The sequence below is a fragment of the Sinocyclocheilus anshuiensis genome, unplaced genomic scaffold (genome assembly GCF_001515605.1).
Source record: "Sinocyclocheilus anshuiensis isolate Anshui unplaced genomic scaffold, SAMN03320099.WGS_v1.1 scaffold265, whole genome shotgun sequence".
Taxonomy (NCBI): Eukaryota; Metazoa; Chordata; class Actinopteri; order Cypriniformes; family Cyprinidae; genus Sinocyclocheilus; species Sinocyclocheilus anshuiensis.
In genome coordinates this window covers 210,949-226,387 of record NW_015536465.1, presented here as the reverse complement: position 1 = coordinate 226,387, position 15,439 = coordinate 210,949, and the positions used below count along the sequence as shown (strand labels likewise).

The following is a 15,439-nucleotide window of genomic DNA, read 5'->3' as shown; positions in this document are numbered from 1 at the left end:
CGTGAGGTTGTCATGGCAACCAGATACACTGCACGCGAATTACGGCTGCGCTTCTATTTTGCCACACTAAACTAAAGCAATAAACACGTCAAGGAGTGAATTACTCATCCACTGTTTTAAAAAAAAAAACTTTAGCTGGGTTTCCACAGGCAGGGTCACATGCACTGCATTAATATTAATAAATGACTATATAAATGAAACTTTATTTGGCGGGGGGGGTAATAGGGTAATATTACTGGGTAATAGTAAACCACTTTTTTCTTTAGGACTACACCACTGGTGCATAGGTAGCTAGCAAACAAGGAATACAGCTGTTAAGCTTAGGATTTTTTTGTTTGCCCCAGTGAAGCATTTTTTTATTAATATAACTGATTAAGTAGTCAAACTCATTCCATATCAGCAGAATAGTGTGGTACGGAAAGTCTATGTCCATAAAACAGGTTCTGAATGAATTATCTTACTGATACCTAATGGTCAAAAGCAATAGCAAAAGTAATAGGTCAATATTATTAAATTGCAGACAGATTTTGAATAGCTAGTATGGCTTGTACACTATTTTGCCAAAAGTATTGGGACACCCCCTTCTAATGAACAGGTTTGACTACTTTAGTATACAGTACTTTTGTCCATATGTATGTACAAGTCATTGGTGTTTGGTTATGAGTTTTTGGCTCAAGGTCTGCATTTATCGTGATTCTTTGTAATTGGTGCAATATCACTTCTGTCATTCAACGCCGCTCATTGTCGCTCGCGCTTGGTGTTTTGAGCCGCACTGAGCGCAGTTCTCGTGCTGCAACAGTGGATACACGCCGTAAGGAAATATGGTAGTGAGTGCACGGATTTGAGTGGAGGCATTCTCTCGTTAGTAGCCTATCGAAAAAGGAAGCCCAATATGATAGTGCGGCCACGACGTGAAACAATTACTTTCGAATATTTTTACTAACACCCCGAGCCTCCGTTAAATAAAATTTAGATCTAACAGAGGAATGAGCCATATGCAGTTACTGAAGAGAGAGAGAGAGCAGAAGAGAGCGCATTAATGTGAATTGCTCGCATATGACCGGCTGGACTTGGCTTTCTGCAGACCAGTCAAGTTCTTCCACACTGACTGAATCAATCTTTTTTTTTTTTTAACCTTGCCTTACACAGAGGCATTGTTGTGTTAGAATAGAAAAGGGTCCTGTTCAAACTATTGGTATAAAATTAGAAGCACACAATTCCCTAGAATATCATTATATGCTTAAAAGTCCCCATGAAATCAAAATTAAAGTTTTTTGGGTGTTAGTATCAATATGTTAGTCTTAAGGTTATCTATAAGGCAGTGTGCTCCAAAACAGTGACAAAATTCGCATTTAGAAGATATAAGCATTCAAAGCTTTTAGTTACTTCCGCCAAAACGACTCAATGATTTTTTTTTGACGTTTTCGCATGGATTTATAGTTTAGGTAAGGAGGGAGAGCAGACAGCAAAACAAAAATATGAGTCAATTCAATAATGTGTTCAGTAGGCTATTAGGATTTTTCAATAAAGGTATTGGACTGATTTTTATAAATAGGCACTTTAAACACAAATTTGTTTTAATATATTTGGCGATAGGGAACGATTCAGACAGTGTAAATATGCTTTCGATTGGGGCAAATGAGGTCTGGTTTCACGTTGTGTCACGCGAACTGCGGCAGCGCGCACAGTCTGATCCGGACTTTGGTCCAGAGACGCGATCGCACGGAGCGGATCATATGCGCAAGTCGGCATATATAAAACACTTTTAAAACTACACAGCCTCAGCATGATTATGATCACTATTTTGTTTCATATTGAATATAGGGGGTAATCTATTAGACTGTGGCTGTCAAATGCGGCTTTACCGAGCTCAACGGCTCTGACCCGTGCAGATATAAACAAAACGCTATTGGCTCATTTAAAAAGGGGGCGGGGCTGCTCGATATGTCCCGCCTTGTCTTCCTGTTTCAGTTGAAATTACATGTTTCAAGGCACTTCAGGGGACCTTTAAACATTAAGATTTGCACTTAATATTGCACAGAACATTTACTTTGAGGAAACGGATTAGAAAGAAAACCTGCTCAAAGTTTACATAAAACATAAAAATTAAATACTCCGCGTTAAATAGGTAATTATGGTCAATGTTGTCTGGATTTTTTATGTGTTGATTCAACGTTTGAGTGATGTTGTGCATGAATCAGAGTAGGAAATTGCTTGCTTAGTTGCTTTTCTCCAATAAGAGTACAATCGACTTCTTTTTTTTTTTTTTTTTTTTTTAAGTAATAACTTCAAGCATGCCTTACTTTATCCATTGTTCCACAATTTTTGTTCTTAACTGCCTTTAACGACTGAATTTTCAACCATCTCAGCAGTTGTTTAAAACAAACCCCATCGACTTGTAAAACATGGGCAGAAATTATGAAGCCATCATTGTTACAGAATCTTTCACGACAACCGCATTGTTAAACTCCAGCTGTACTGTACATCAAGAGAAAGCGTTTGAAGTGAGGGACATTTTCTCATGATGACAAACTGGAGCTCTAGAAGAGATGCTTCAACTGGACAAACAAGTCAAACAAGACGTTAGCATCAGTCTTCTTGGTTTCTTCAGACTTGAATTGTGTGGTGGTGGTCCGACTCGAGGTCGAACTCCTCGTTACGTCTCAGCTGCCGTGAGGGTTGAAGCCTTGAGCTTCTCTGGGTTTTGATGGGCATCTTGCAGGAAGGCAGGATCAGGGTGGTCTGATTGGAGGCAAGGACATTTACAGCACTGATGTGTTCAAATCAAAGAGGTTGAGGGAGAGATGACATGTTATAGTGGAAGCTGTAATCATGGTAATTTGGTTGGTAGATTAGTATTTACAAGTTCGGACTTTCAGGCACGTGCGAGGGAGATGCCAACACAATCAGGAGGAGTTTGTCAGGAGATGTGGCACAACAACCAAGACATGGCGTAGCTCATACAATCAGATTTTAGAGCCTACAACCATGTGTTTTCTATAGTGTATTTCACCACAGAGGTGACATTGGACTTTTCGATATGTTGATTGCACCATAAACTTTATATGTATGCTACCGTTTGTGTCAAAAGTGACAGTAAAGACATTTATAATGTTACACAAGAGTTTTATTTCAAATAAATTCTGTTGTTTTGAACTTTCTGTTCATCCAAGATTCCTTGAAAAAATACTCTTTCACAAAATTATTAAAATAGTGCAGCTGTTTTCAACATTGATAATAAGAAATGTTTCTTGAGCAGCAAATCAGCATATTAGAATGATTTCTGAAGGATCATGTGACACTGAAGACTGGAGTAATGGTGCTGGAAAAGAATTATTTTAAATTGCAATAATATTTCACAATATTACAGTTTTTATTGCATTTTTACTGACTCCTAACTTTTGAACTGTAGTGTGATTAATGTCTATGGAAGCCTGTTTCTGCCACATGATAAAAAAGTAAGACAGGTAATTGTGAATTTTAACCCACAATTCAGACTTTGTTTCAAAATTGCGAGATATAAACTCAGAATTGCAAGATATAAATGCAGAATTGCGAGAAAATGTCAGAATAAAAATTTGCTATTACCTTTTTTATTTTTTATTTGGTGGTGGAAAAACACAGACTTGTGAGATGTTAACTCAGAATTTTGATAAAAACGTCAGAATTGCGAGAAAGTCAGAATTCTTGGTTTACGTCTCGTAATTCAGACTGTTTTTTTATTTTATTGCAAACCTATGGAAGTCTGTTTCCACCACAGAATTAAAAAAAAATGCAATTTCTATTTTTTTTAGTCCTCACAATTCTGACTTTTTTTTTTTTTAGAATTGCAATAAACAAAGTCCGATTTGTTAGATATAAATTAAGATTGACTTTTTTTCTCAGAATGTGAAAAGCAAAGTCCAAATTGTGTGATATAAACTCAGAATTGCAAGCAAAAGTCCAAATTGTGAGATAGAAATTCAGAATTACCAGAAAAAAGCCCAAATTGTAAGATATAAATTAGGGCTGCACGATAAATCGCATGCGATATTTAACTCAATGTGAAAGCCCGCAGGTGATTGAGATTTACCGCTGATTGCAGAACCGGCTTTCTGACAAGATGCGCATTAAATATTGCATGCGATTTATCGTGCAGCCCTAATATAAATTCAGATTAATGACTTATTTCTCAGAATTGCGAGAAACAAAGTTAAAATTGTGAGATATAAACTCAGAATAGCAGGAAAAACTGTTAGAATTGTGAGATATAAACTAAAAATTGTGAGGGGAAAAAAAAGTCAGAATTGTTAAATAAAAGGTCCCAATTACCTTTTTCATGTTTTTTATTCTGTGGCGGAAACAAGCTTCCATAGGTTTGCAATAAAAGCTGTGTGTATACAAAATATATTGCATGTATAACCTGAAAGCACTTCAACATGTCCTTTATAGATGTATGTGTTTACAGTGTGAGTGCGTGTCGCACCGCAACAAATAGCTGTATTTGTGGAGATTCATGTTTATATGTAAGGCATGTAAGAAAGCTGTTGTGCAGCTGTGGCGGCCTTCACTCAGCCAATCAGCTCTCAGCATGAGCAGGAACATGATTAGCCCATGATCCGTGGTGACTCAGAGCCTCTCAGACTCGTTCCTGATTTAATTAAGCATTAAGTATTTTATTACGTCTGTCCTGTGTGTTTCCCAACACTGGCTGCCAGGGAATAAGTTGGAGTTTGTTCTTTTGGTTGTCATTAGGCTGAGGTTGTTTTATTGACGTTCAACTGAGATGGTTATCGAGTGAGTTTAGGTTGAGCAGACTGCTTTAGGCTTCGACATAGTCAAACAGACTAGCAGCATTTCTCAACACAACAAACTACTGCCAGATAGTCATCTGACAACATGTGTGAGCGTACGTATGAATCTGTGTGGCTGTAATATCTTTTAACTCGCTTGTTTATCTCATTGAGCTGTGTAAGCGCTGTTGGAAGTGGAGGAACAGGAAGCTGAACTGTTTTTGAGGGAATTCGGTTTCTCTACAGTCCTGAGCTCCTCGACGAGGGATTAGATCAAATAGGGAAAGGAAAGGTTGTGGCAGACGATTATGGGACTGTATTATTAATGAGCAAAACAGAGAGGTTTTGGTTTGTTGCTTGATCATTTCCATATTTTTTCCTAGGGTATAATGACTTGATTAAAGCTGAATTCTGTTTTGTGTGCCTCTGTTTCATTACTGGTGTTTGCTAAGACAAGTACCACTATTTCTATTTCTCATACGAACACAAAAACCAATGCATTATACTTTGATGCGTAAACAGTTTGTGCTACGGACATGAATTTTAATGCATATCTAACCGGCAGTAGTGATGTCATTGCAATATTTGATATTTGATCTTAAAAGTAAAGTTTTTTCTTGTTTTGTCTTGGATGGAGGTAACAAAATCCTTTTTTATAAAATAGTGTTTTTCATTTTTTTATTTAATCGGTATTTTATATTTATATTTATATTATACAAAAACGGGGCGTCAAATATCTGGCAATCAATATAATCAAGATATCCCAATATACATATAAAGTACTAATAATTATAATTAATATTTTATATGTACATTGGGATATTTTGATTATATTGATTGCCAAATATTTGCCGCCCAGTTTTTGCTCATGAGGAAAATTAAGTCAAAATCAGGAGAACATTATGAAAAACAGTATTAATGCATGGACTCTGTAACAGGGTTTCTGTAACAAACCAATATGCTTAACTGAAACTTTAACACTATTTTGCCTTACAAGAAGTTCCTTTCATGAATTCCATCAGAAATGCAACTCTACTTTAGTTTTTATCCTCTGTCTATGACCTTTCTGCTCTCTCTCTCTCTCTCTCTCTCTCTCTCTCTCTCTCTCTCTCAGTGTCTCTCTGCTCTCTGGCTGCCTTCACAGCCTTCAGCGCTTCTGTTGTTCCAGAGATCAGAGCTGTTTGAATGAAGATGCTCAGCTTTCTAAAACCACCAGCCCCCACTCAGCGGATATATTAGATCCACAGCTGTGTCCAGTCTTAGCTCTGTGCTCTAGTTTTGCCTCAGAAGTTCATTTGGAGCTGGGATAAAGAGAAAAAGTTTTGTCTGTGTATCCCGTTTGTTTCTTGGTGCAGTTATTATGCGATGCTGATGAAGACCTGATGTGTGTGCTGTATATTCCTTAGTCATGGTAGACCATATTAAATTGGATGCAAATGAAACCGAGGCTGTAAGGGATGTAGAGTCTGTTTAATCAGCCCTCTACGAACGCCTTGGCAATTGACAGTCAGAGTGTTCGGCGAGTGAAAATATATCTGAGCTAAACTTATACTTAGCCTCCAACTCACACACTGGCGAGTAAAATCTGAGAATTTATTAGCAAATGGCTAATATTAGACATCATTTAGTCGCCCAGAGTGAAGATTTAGTCGCATATGCGAGTGATTTACTCGCAATGTAGAGGGTTGTTAATGGGTTGTAATTGTACTGTCTTTTACCCTGTACCTGCCATTCGAGTCAAATTAAATATGCCACCTACCCTGACTGACTTCTATAGTCCTCATCTCTCAGCCATTACCTTTTTCTTTTATTGTCTGCAGGCCTGTGCTCACCGCTGGAAGAATGTGTACTATGAATCAGAGTATATCCTCCCTCACGGATACTGCTCCGTCATTCCAGCCACTCTGCAGGGCAAGTCACAGCCTCTCATACCATGTTATGAAGGTACAGCACGCTCTTTACAACTGTAACTCATCTCAGTTATCTTTCTTGCAGTGTCATTTTAGGATTATTTATATACTATTATAGTATTTAATAATATAGTATTTTATAAATGTGTGTGTATATATATAGAGAGAGAGAGAGAGAGAGAGAGAGAGTATTTAATTCTAGTTTGTAGCATTTAATTCTAGTCTAAAATATATATAATATAAAAATATATAAAAATAAATAATCTTTCTTTCCTTTTGGATTAAGTTTATTTATCTGACTCCATTGGCAGATAGTTTTTCTTTTTTAAGCATAAATTTGCTTAATTTTGATATGTGTGTTTGTGTGTGTGTGTGTGTGTGTGTGTGTGTGTGTGTGTGTGTGTGTGTGTGTGTGTGTGTGTGTATAGAAGTAATGTAAAGTAATTTGCTTCTCAAGTAAATGTATCTTGATTTATGTTTAAATATTTGGAAAATAAGATAAAAATAAGAGTAAGAAAGTAATTTTTCCCATTTTCAGTTGAAGTACAAATAAAAATTGAAATCAAAAAAATAATTCAAGTGAAATATAATGTTTAAAAAACAAAAAGCACAAAATAATATAAAGTAATATAAAATAATATACATTTTAGAATTTAAATTTCACTTAAAAACTATTTTTAATAGTTTTGGTTTTAGTTAACAAAAACATCACTACAGTCTTATAACTTACCAGTGATTTGTGTAAAATAACATTCAGTGTGCTGTATCAGTAGTTTCAATATCACTGATGGTATTTTCCTGTTATTCAGCAATGAAAGCATGTGTTAGTGGTAAATGATAAAGCAAACATCACTATTACTATTGCTAATACTTAGGGTTAGTCATTTGAGCAAACCTCTAAGCCAAAGTATTACCATAATTTAACCACAGTTCAATTAATGTAGAAGCAGGTCAACTAAATAAGCACAAACTCTGAAACCGCTGTTTCTCAGTGTGGTCAGAGCCGCATCCAATGAGGCGCCATAATGGACTAAAGTCAAGTGAACCGCGTGAGAGAGATTGAAACTGATCCTGCATAGTCACTCTACATGCCGGTTGAAATTGTGGTTCAGTTATGATACGGTGATTCATTACAGTGTGTATTGAATCTTTAGCAAATGGCTGCAATATAACAAAGAGTGAAAAATTTAAGGGGGTCTGAATACTTTCCGTACCCACTGTATGACTGTGTAATGTATTGTGAGGTAGTTAGTGATAATCAGCCCTATTGTTAGAGAATTTCTGGTCTTCATCACACTAGAAGTCCAGCACACACTCCACTGAAGCAGACTACAGAAATGACGGCCAAGTCCGAGCCTTGAACCCTCTGAACAAGTTGGAAAGATGACACTGTTTACTGTGGCACATGTTCACAACGGGCTTCACAATGAGTTATGGCACCCTGAGCTTCCTCCAAAACCTCAGACTGATGTTTTCTGGCATCAAAGCGCTGGCACCTCCAGAATCAGAAAGAAGCAGCACACTGGAGAGAAATATGACCTGTCAGGCAGGGCGCAGCATCTGGGAGTTTGGAGAACACATTCAGGGATATGATGGCTAAATATTTGACTCTTTGCACATCAAGATAAAGGATGGTTTAACCTTTATTCAGCAAACATTGTGAACACAGTGCATGTCAAAAAAACAAAAACATGATGTCACCATGGTATGAAATCTCAAAAAAAAAATAAAAATTGCACAAAAAAAACCCCTCATTGTTAAAGGAATGCTCCAGGTTCATAATTGTAAGCTTTACCTGAATTTGTCTTCCCTTACTTATTTGTTTGTTTGTTTGTTCGTTCATTCATTTAAATAATGTTCAAGGTTCTTAATTTAATCAGCTTTACCTTAATTTGAGGCATAATATTATATACCAGAAAAAAATCATTTCAACTAAATTAATTAATTAATGTATTTATTTATTCATTCATTCATTCATTTCATTTATTCATTTTAGCACAATTCAGTTTTTTTAATTTATTTTAATTTTAATTTAACTTTTATTTTATTTTAGCAGAATTCACAGTTATTTTTAAGGCAGTTTTTCTTCATCAATATCTCCTTTCCTTGTGCATTTTCATGCAAAAGTGTTTAGCCTTTACATGTTCATGACAGGAGAAATATTGAATGCAATATTGAGTTTTCTCACACTGGCCTCATATTACAGTGTATTATATTTAAGTATTGTGGCTATACTTTCAGAATTGAGTATAATTCCGTTTTTGTCCTAGTGTAGTGCTTTACCCCACAGACTTTCCAAGTACATTATTATGAACACATTTTTTTTTTTTTGCTTATTTTTACCAACTGAGAAATGAGTCAACATTATTTTCTGTGGTAATCGACAGCATGCCACCGATGCACAGAAATGAACTTGTATTGAACCCGAAAGGTTCATTTAAGGATGCCAATCAACAGCCGTCATTATCAAAACTGGCTTGCGCTCGCTGTTTATCGCTCCCCCCATCACGTATTATACTTCTGACAGATGTTATTGTAGTATATTAAATTCAACGCCTCCATCAGCATTGAATTTCATCATCCCGGTAGGATTCCTCGTATTTTACAAGATGTTTTGATTTGCTGAGGAAAGAGCAAAGGAGGGTGCATGAATTCTTGATCAGAATTTGTTTCCGTGTCCAGCTCCCGAGTTATTTATTTCCTTCCATATCTTTTCCTGACTCCAGTGAGTTGCCATTGGGGGCCTTCTATGTGTGTGCAGTGCATTATGGGGGGATCCAAGCCTAATATTTTCTGTAACCGGAGAGCACAGCGATCCCCCCCGTTCTCAAAGCCCTCCTGAGCGAGAGCTGCTAGGTCGTTCTCAGTCTGTCTCTCTGCCCCCAGATTCCTCTTGGATGGACCTGGGACTTTGACTAACTCCATATGGAATGTCGGAAGAACTCCAGTAAATGCTGGCTCAGGCTCACAGCGAAATCATTTGTGGTCTGTTGTTTTTTTCCTTCCTCTCTCTCTCTCTGTCCCCCTACTCACTCTCACAGACCATAAGAAGACCTATGGGGAAGAACATGGCTCATGCCAAGCCGGGATCGCAGGCGTTTTCACTGAGGTCAGTAGAAGTACGAGCTTGTTATGCGTTTTTACATGTGTGGCACTCTGGGCTGGTGAGTCTTTGCTGTGTTTACATGTATGAACACTCACATATAGCACAGTATGATTGATATATTCACTCTCCAGGGTTTTAAAGGGATAGTTCAACTAAAGATGTCTGTCATTATTTACTCACCTTCATGTCGTTCCAAACCTGTATGATGCTCTTTCTTCCTCAGAACACAAAAAAACAAAAAGTTGTTTAGCAAAATTTCCAATCTGTTTATTTCTATGTGTGGTTATGAAGATCAATAAAAGTAGTCTGTACAACTTGATGTGCATTTGAATATTTTCAATATTTTCACATTTGAGAATGAGAATTGAGAGTTGAGAGTTGTGTAGGATGGCAATCAGGGTTATTATTGTCAACTAAAACTATAAAAACATTTTCATTATCTGAGATAAACGTTAATTGAAATAAAATAAAATTAAACAATATTTTAATATATTTTATCTTAGCTTATTTTTTAATAAAATTAATTAAAAACTTTATAGACATTTTAAAAAAGTAAAAAAAAAATGACAATAAATAAATGTTGCTAAAATGAAAACAGAAGAATATAATCTAATGAAAAATATTATAAATTTTTCAGAGTTTCTTTTTTTTTTTTTTTTCAAATGGTTAAATTGTTTTTTTAATTTATTTCGTTATTTTGCCGCTTGAAAGCCCCTGGTTACTTATTGTATGAAAAAAAAAAAAGCTGTGAAAACATACTTTAAAAAAGAAGAAAGGCTTTGGAGCGGTGTGTAAATTATGATTTAAGTTTATTTTGTTTTTTAAGAGGAAGGTTGCATAAATTCCAGTCTTTGGCTCAGCAGGCCCGTTGGTTTGTGTCCACGGCCTCTGTCGAACAGATCCCTGCAGGAATTTGAACAGAATTCAGACTGTTTGTGTGCGATGCACACGTTTGCTGAAGGCTGCAAATTGTTTGTCCACTTGCCCTTTGTTTTGTACGTTGACCATTGCAGTGTTTTGTCTGTAGTGCAGCCAATTTATTAACATGCAGTCCAGTCTTTGGAAGAAATTTCTGGACCAGATACACAGGCTGACAGATGTGATGCCCAACAGTTCATCAATAGCATCACTAGATCACTCTCTGACTAGGGTTGTGAAGGTGAGGAAATTTTCCCACCGGTTAATCGACGTGTGACAACACCGATAATACCAATTGTTCGTTTTTAGTTCGTTTGAATTTTCCCTCTTTTCCTCGCTTTCCTTCGCTTTTAAATAACTTGTAAAAGCGGCGTGCGCATTTTACTTTCACTTTCGAATTAGCTTCAGTTCAGGTCAGTTGCTTGAATGCAACAACAAAATACAACGTCAAACTCACTTTAGCCTATATTTAAAACATAGAACTTTTATTAACAAAACAAATAAAAATACACCATGCTATAGGGCAAGCTATGCCTAATATAAAATAACAAATAACTTACATAAAGTTTAAATAGGTTTACAAAACTGGAAATAGGCTAAGTAAACATGTATAATATATAACCAAATAAATATTTAAATATTAAATATTTAATATTTAAATAAAGCAAAAATCAGCAAACAATGTGGAACCAATTAAATAAGAAACGAATGTTTAAAAAAAAACTTCCAAAATCACCTTAGATAAATGGCAAAATCAGCAGGCTTTACAAATTCCAAAATATTGCCAAACAGGCGCTTTTGCATTTTGTTTCGAAACTAAATCATCCGCCATCGTCTTGTCTGTCTCACCTCACTCTTCTTGTCAGTCAGCTCGACTCACTCTCCTCACTGGAGAAATGAAATCTGATCTGTGATGCGACTGTCGTTCGGCATGCTGCATTGAAGCAGCCGCGTTCAGTTTTTAATTGTAGTGTCTGTTCTTTTACTGAACTAAATTATTTTTATTACTATAAAAAATCTAAACGACAGTGGGGGTCGGTGCTGCGGTGGGCATGTGACATAACCGGTGTTGCGGCTTAACACCGGTATCACTGTAAGCACCGTCTATCGCGGCAAGCCTTTCTCTGACCCTCTTCAATTTGCTTTTTGAAATATGACTGGAAACTCACTCCCTCCCCAATTCACTAGGTTTTGAAACAGAGCTATTGTTGTCTTGTTGCATTAAAGCTAACCTCAATTCAGTCAGAGAGGAATTAACCCATAGCAGAATGGCATCTGCATCGGCTGCTTTGTAGTTTGGATGGTAATGGCACTTTATCATTTGGCAGAACGTCTTAAGTGACCTTCAAGACCTTAAGCGTCTAAAACAGATGTCTTCATTCTTGAGTGAATTTTGATGGCTCAGCTGGTGGTGCTGTTTTTACGCGTTTGGCAGGACTGAACGGGTCAAATAGCATTTGTGTGGGGTTTTTTTTAGCAGTCAGGCATTGTGAAATGGAAAAAGCAGTGAAAAGCATCCATTTGTGGCTTGACAGAACTCAAAAGAACTACGTAAAGACCCCATTTCCTCGTCACATGAGGGATATTCCATGTGCCCACACTTTTATATTTGTATCCTCTGAGATAATGGCTATCAGAAAAAGGGGAAAGGTTTTTTTCCACCAAAGATTCAGAGCTAAATATTTATGACAAATTGTGCATTTTTTGAATTATATACTGTATTTCGATTAGAGCACAACAGGGACCCGCAACTTTTTTAGTGGCTTGGTTTCACAAGTATTTTTTCCATTCTGTTTTCTTAATAGGGATTTTTTAAGGGTTCTAACCATTGCCGGTTTAAAAAAATTATAAAATAAAATAAACAATATAAAACTATTGACGTTTTGACAGTGCTGTTTGAAAGTTTGGGATCAGTAAGATTTTTAATGTCTTTGAAAGAAGTCTCTTATGCTTACCAAGGTTGCATTTATTTGATCAAAAATACAGTAAAAATAGTAATATTGTGAAATATTATTACAATTTAAAAGAACTGGTATATTTTTTAATATATTTAAAATATATAATTTATTTCTGTGATACAAAGCTGAATTTTCAGCATCATAACTCCAGTCTTCAGTGTCACATGATCTTTCAGAAATCATTCTAATATGCTGATTTACTGCTCGAGAAACATTTCTGATTATTATCAATGTTGAAAACAGTTGTGCTGCTTCATAGTTTTGTGGAAACTATGATAAATTTTTATTCAAGATTCTTTGATTATTAGAAAGTTCAAAATAACAGCAATTATTTGAAATAAAACTTAATTTTATTATTAAAAAAATAATTTATTTAAAAAAAAATCTTACTGACCTCAAATCTTTTGAACATCAGTACCATCATGCTTACCCAGCGGCCATGTTCAAAAGCCCGACTTGAACAGACATGGGACATCAGAACGAAGCAAGCAGACTGTGCTGTGAAACGATTTGGGACAATAAAGTCTGTCTTTTTGCCATTGCATCTTACATGCCTGTTAACGGTTCCTCACACAAATTATTCTGAACAGGAAAAAGTGCCAAGTATGAAAACAAATGACTCATTTAACCACTATATTTGAAATATTTTCTTTTCTTTTATCACGGGTAAACGTTTCATAAATAACATTAGTAATACCATAGTGAATGCCATGAAACTAAATTGAGGTTAAAATGAACTAAGGAATTAAGCATGTAAATTAAATCACAAGTCATCGGAATAAAATCAGGTTCAGTATATTATATTATATTATATTATATTATATTATATTATATTAATTGCACATTCTTCTCTTCTGGAGTTACACATTCACAAAGTGTCACAAAAAATGGGGAGCAATTAAAACAGTTCAAAGGCTTGAGTTCTCCTTCAGCTTAAGACTCCATTGACTGATCAAAGCGATGAACGACAGCCGTCCTTTCAGCTCATGGTTGGGTTACCAGCAGATCATACAGCATCATTTGTGGCTTTCGGTTGAGAAGAGCCTCACCAACAGCTCTTTGTTTTTCTCCTATGATTTCAAATGTAACTTCTTTGAGTCATAAGGGAATCTGCTGAAACCTGATGAAAAGTTGGTGGCTTTTTGAATGGATATCTATTGTTTTTTATGTTGTTTTCTAGGAGCTGGTTATCATGGGTGCGCCTGGTTCTTATTACTGGACCGGAACAGTCAAAGTGTTTAACATGACATCCAATACTCACTACAACCTTAATCAAGACAACCTGAGTCCTCGCAGATACAGTTACCTCGGTAATACCTGCTCAGATATTAATAACTGCTTCAGTGATCCATGCTGTAGTCAGTCCATCACAGATTTGTGTTTTAGGGTATGCTGTGACAGCTGGTCACTTCTCTTCCCCGAATACCATAGACGTGGCAGCTGGTGCTCCTCAAGACAGTGGTGTTGGAAAAGTGAGTGGTTTCTTGCAGAATTTGCATCATTGGTTCCAGGTTTTGTTTACATTACACTCACTTTGACATTCCAAAACTACATTGTCATCCATGTTTTAGGTTTACATCTTCAGAATTGAAGGAACGTCTCTTGTGAAGACCTTTCAAGCCTCAGGGAAAATGGTGAGTATGATGCTCAGGTTTTCTAAGTATTTACAAACATAATTTATTCCAAATGTAAAACGTTTATATAATCCACCATAGTTCCTTAATAGGAAAAGTTCTATTTTCTGAAGAACACAGAAAGAGTTGTTTTGGAGAATTTGTAGGGACTGGTACTGTTTAAATCCTAAAAAGGCAAAAAGGATCATTTTCTCTATAAAGCCTACTGTATCATATTTGATACACAATTTTCTAAGGCCTCTGATTATCAACATGATCAAAATGTTGTTAAAACCTGCTGTACACATTCTACTACATGCCTTCTGTCATCTGATTGATAGTTTTTTAGCAAGTAAAAAGCCTTTTACTGTCATTTTAAAAACACCACCTTCAGGTCTTGCTTCACTTGGTTCACACTTTTTGGTTTACGAAAACATTTACTGATTATCAAAATGATCAAATATGATCATCAGGCTTTTGAGGAATGTATTCATCTTTCAGTCATCATTGTATTGCATTGTGTTATATGTTTTGAAACTACAGAGCTCTGATCATAAAACTATACCATCTTACTAAGACATATTATTGGGAGATGTAAGGTGACAACTGATATTTATGTGAAATTTATGCACATAGTCTGCTATACTGTTATAAAGTTCTCATTTATTTTCTTAATTATTTATTTTATCTTATTTTTTTGGCCATCTAAATATCAGCAACTGCACCAAATAAAAGCCTGATGTACAAAATATGATACTCAGCAAAATACACAATGTTTTTAAATGTTTTGTCTAAAGGGTCAATCCACCTTATTTTTCAACGCGGAAGTAAGCCATTTTCTGTGAATGTGCGAGACTTCCGGTTCATTAACCGCTGTAGGGAACAAAGTGCAGTAAACGGTAAAACGGTTTGCACTACAAACCAGTGTGTTCATAATTATAATAATACGTTAAAATAATATGGTAAGACACACCAGTTTGAAATATCAATCAGCAAAATTAGGTGTTTTGTACAGCTAAAAATAGCTGCAAGCGGGTCACATTCAATTTACAAATGGCCACGCCTGCTCTTACAGGAAAAACAAGGTGGATACTCAAAAAACATTTCTTATTATTATCAATGACTACGTTTACATGGGCGTCAGTAATCAAATTATTTACTT

The 15,439-nt window shown here is 35.9% G+C and overlaps 1 protein-coding gene across 1 annotated transcript in view; it reads left to right on the top strand.

The window, feature by feature from the left end:
- Positions 1-15,439, top strand: part of LOC107688464 (integrin alpha-9-like) — a 97,952-nt gene that overhangs the window by 11,255 nt on the left and 71,258 nt on the right. The window contains exons 4-8 of the mRNA XM_016486173.1: positions 6,593-6,716; positions 9,724-9,791; positions 13,845-13,974; positions 14,051-14,136; positions 14,236-14,298. Of these exons, the coding sequence (XP_016341659.1) occupies positions 6,593-6,716; positions 9,724-9,791; positions 13,845-13,974; positions 14,051-14,136; positions 14,236-14,298 (471 nt within the window). The remainder of the gene's footprint in view (positions 1-6,592; positions 6,717-9,723; positions 9,792-13,844; positions 13,975-14,050; positions 14,137-14,235; positions 14,299-15,439) is intronic.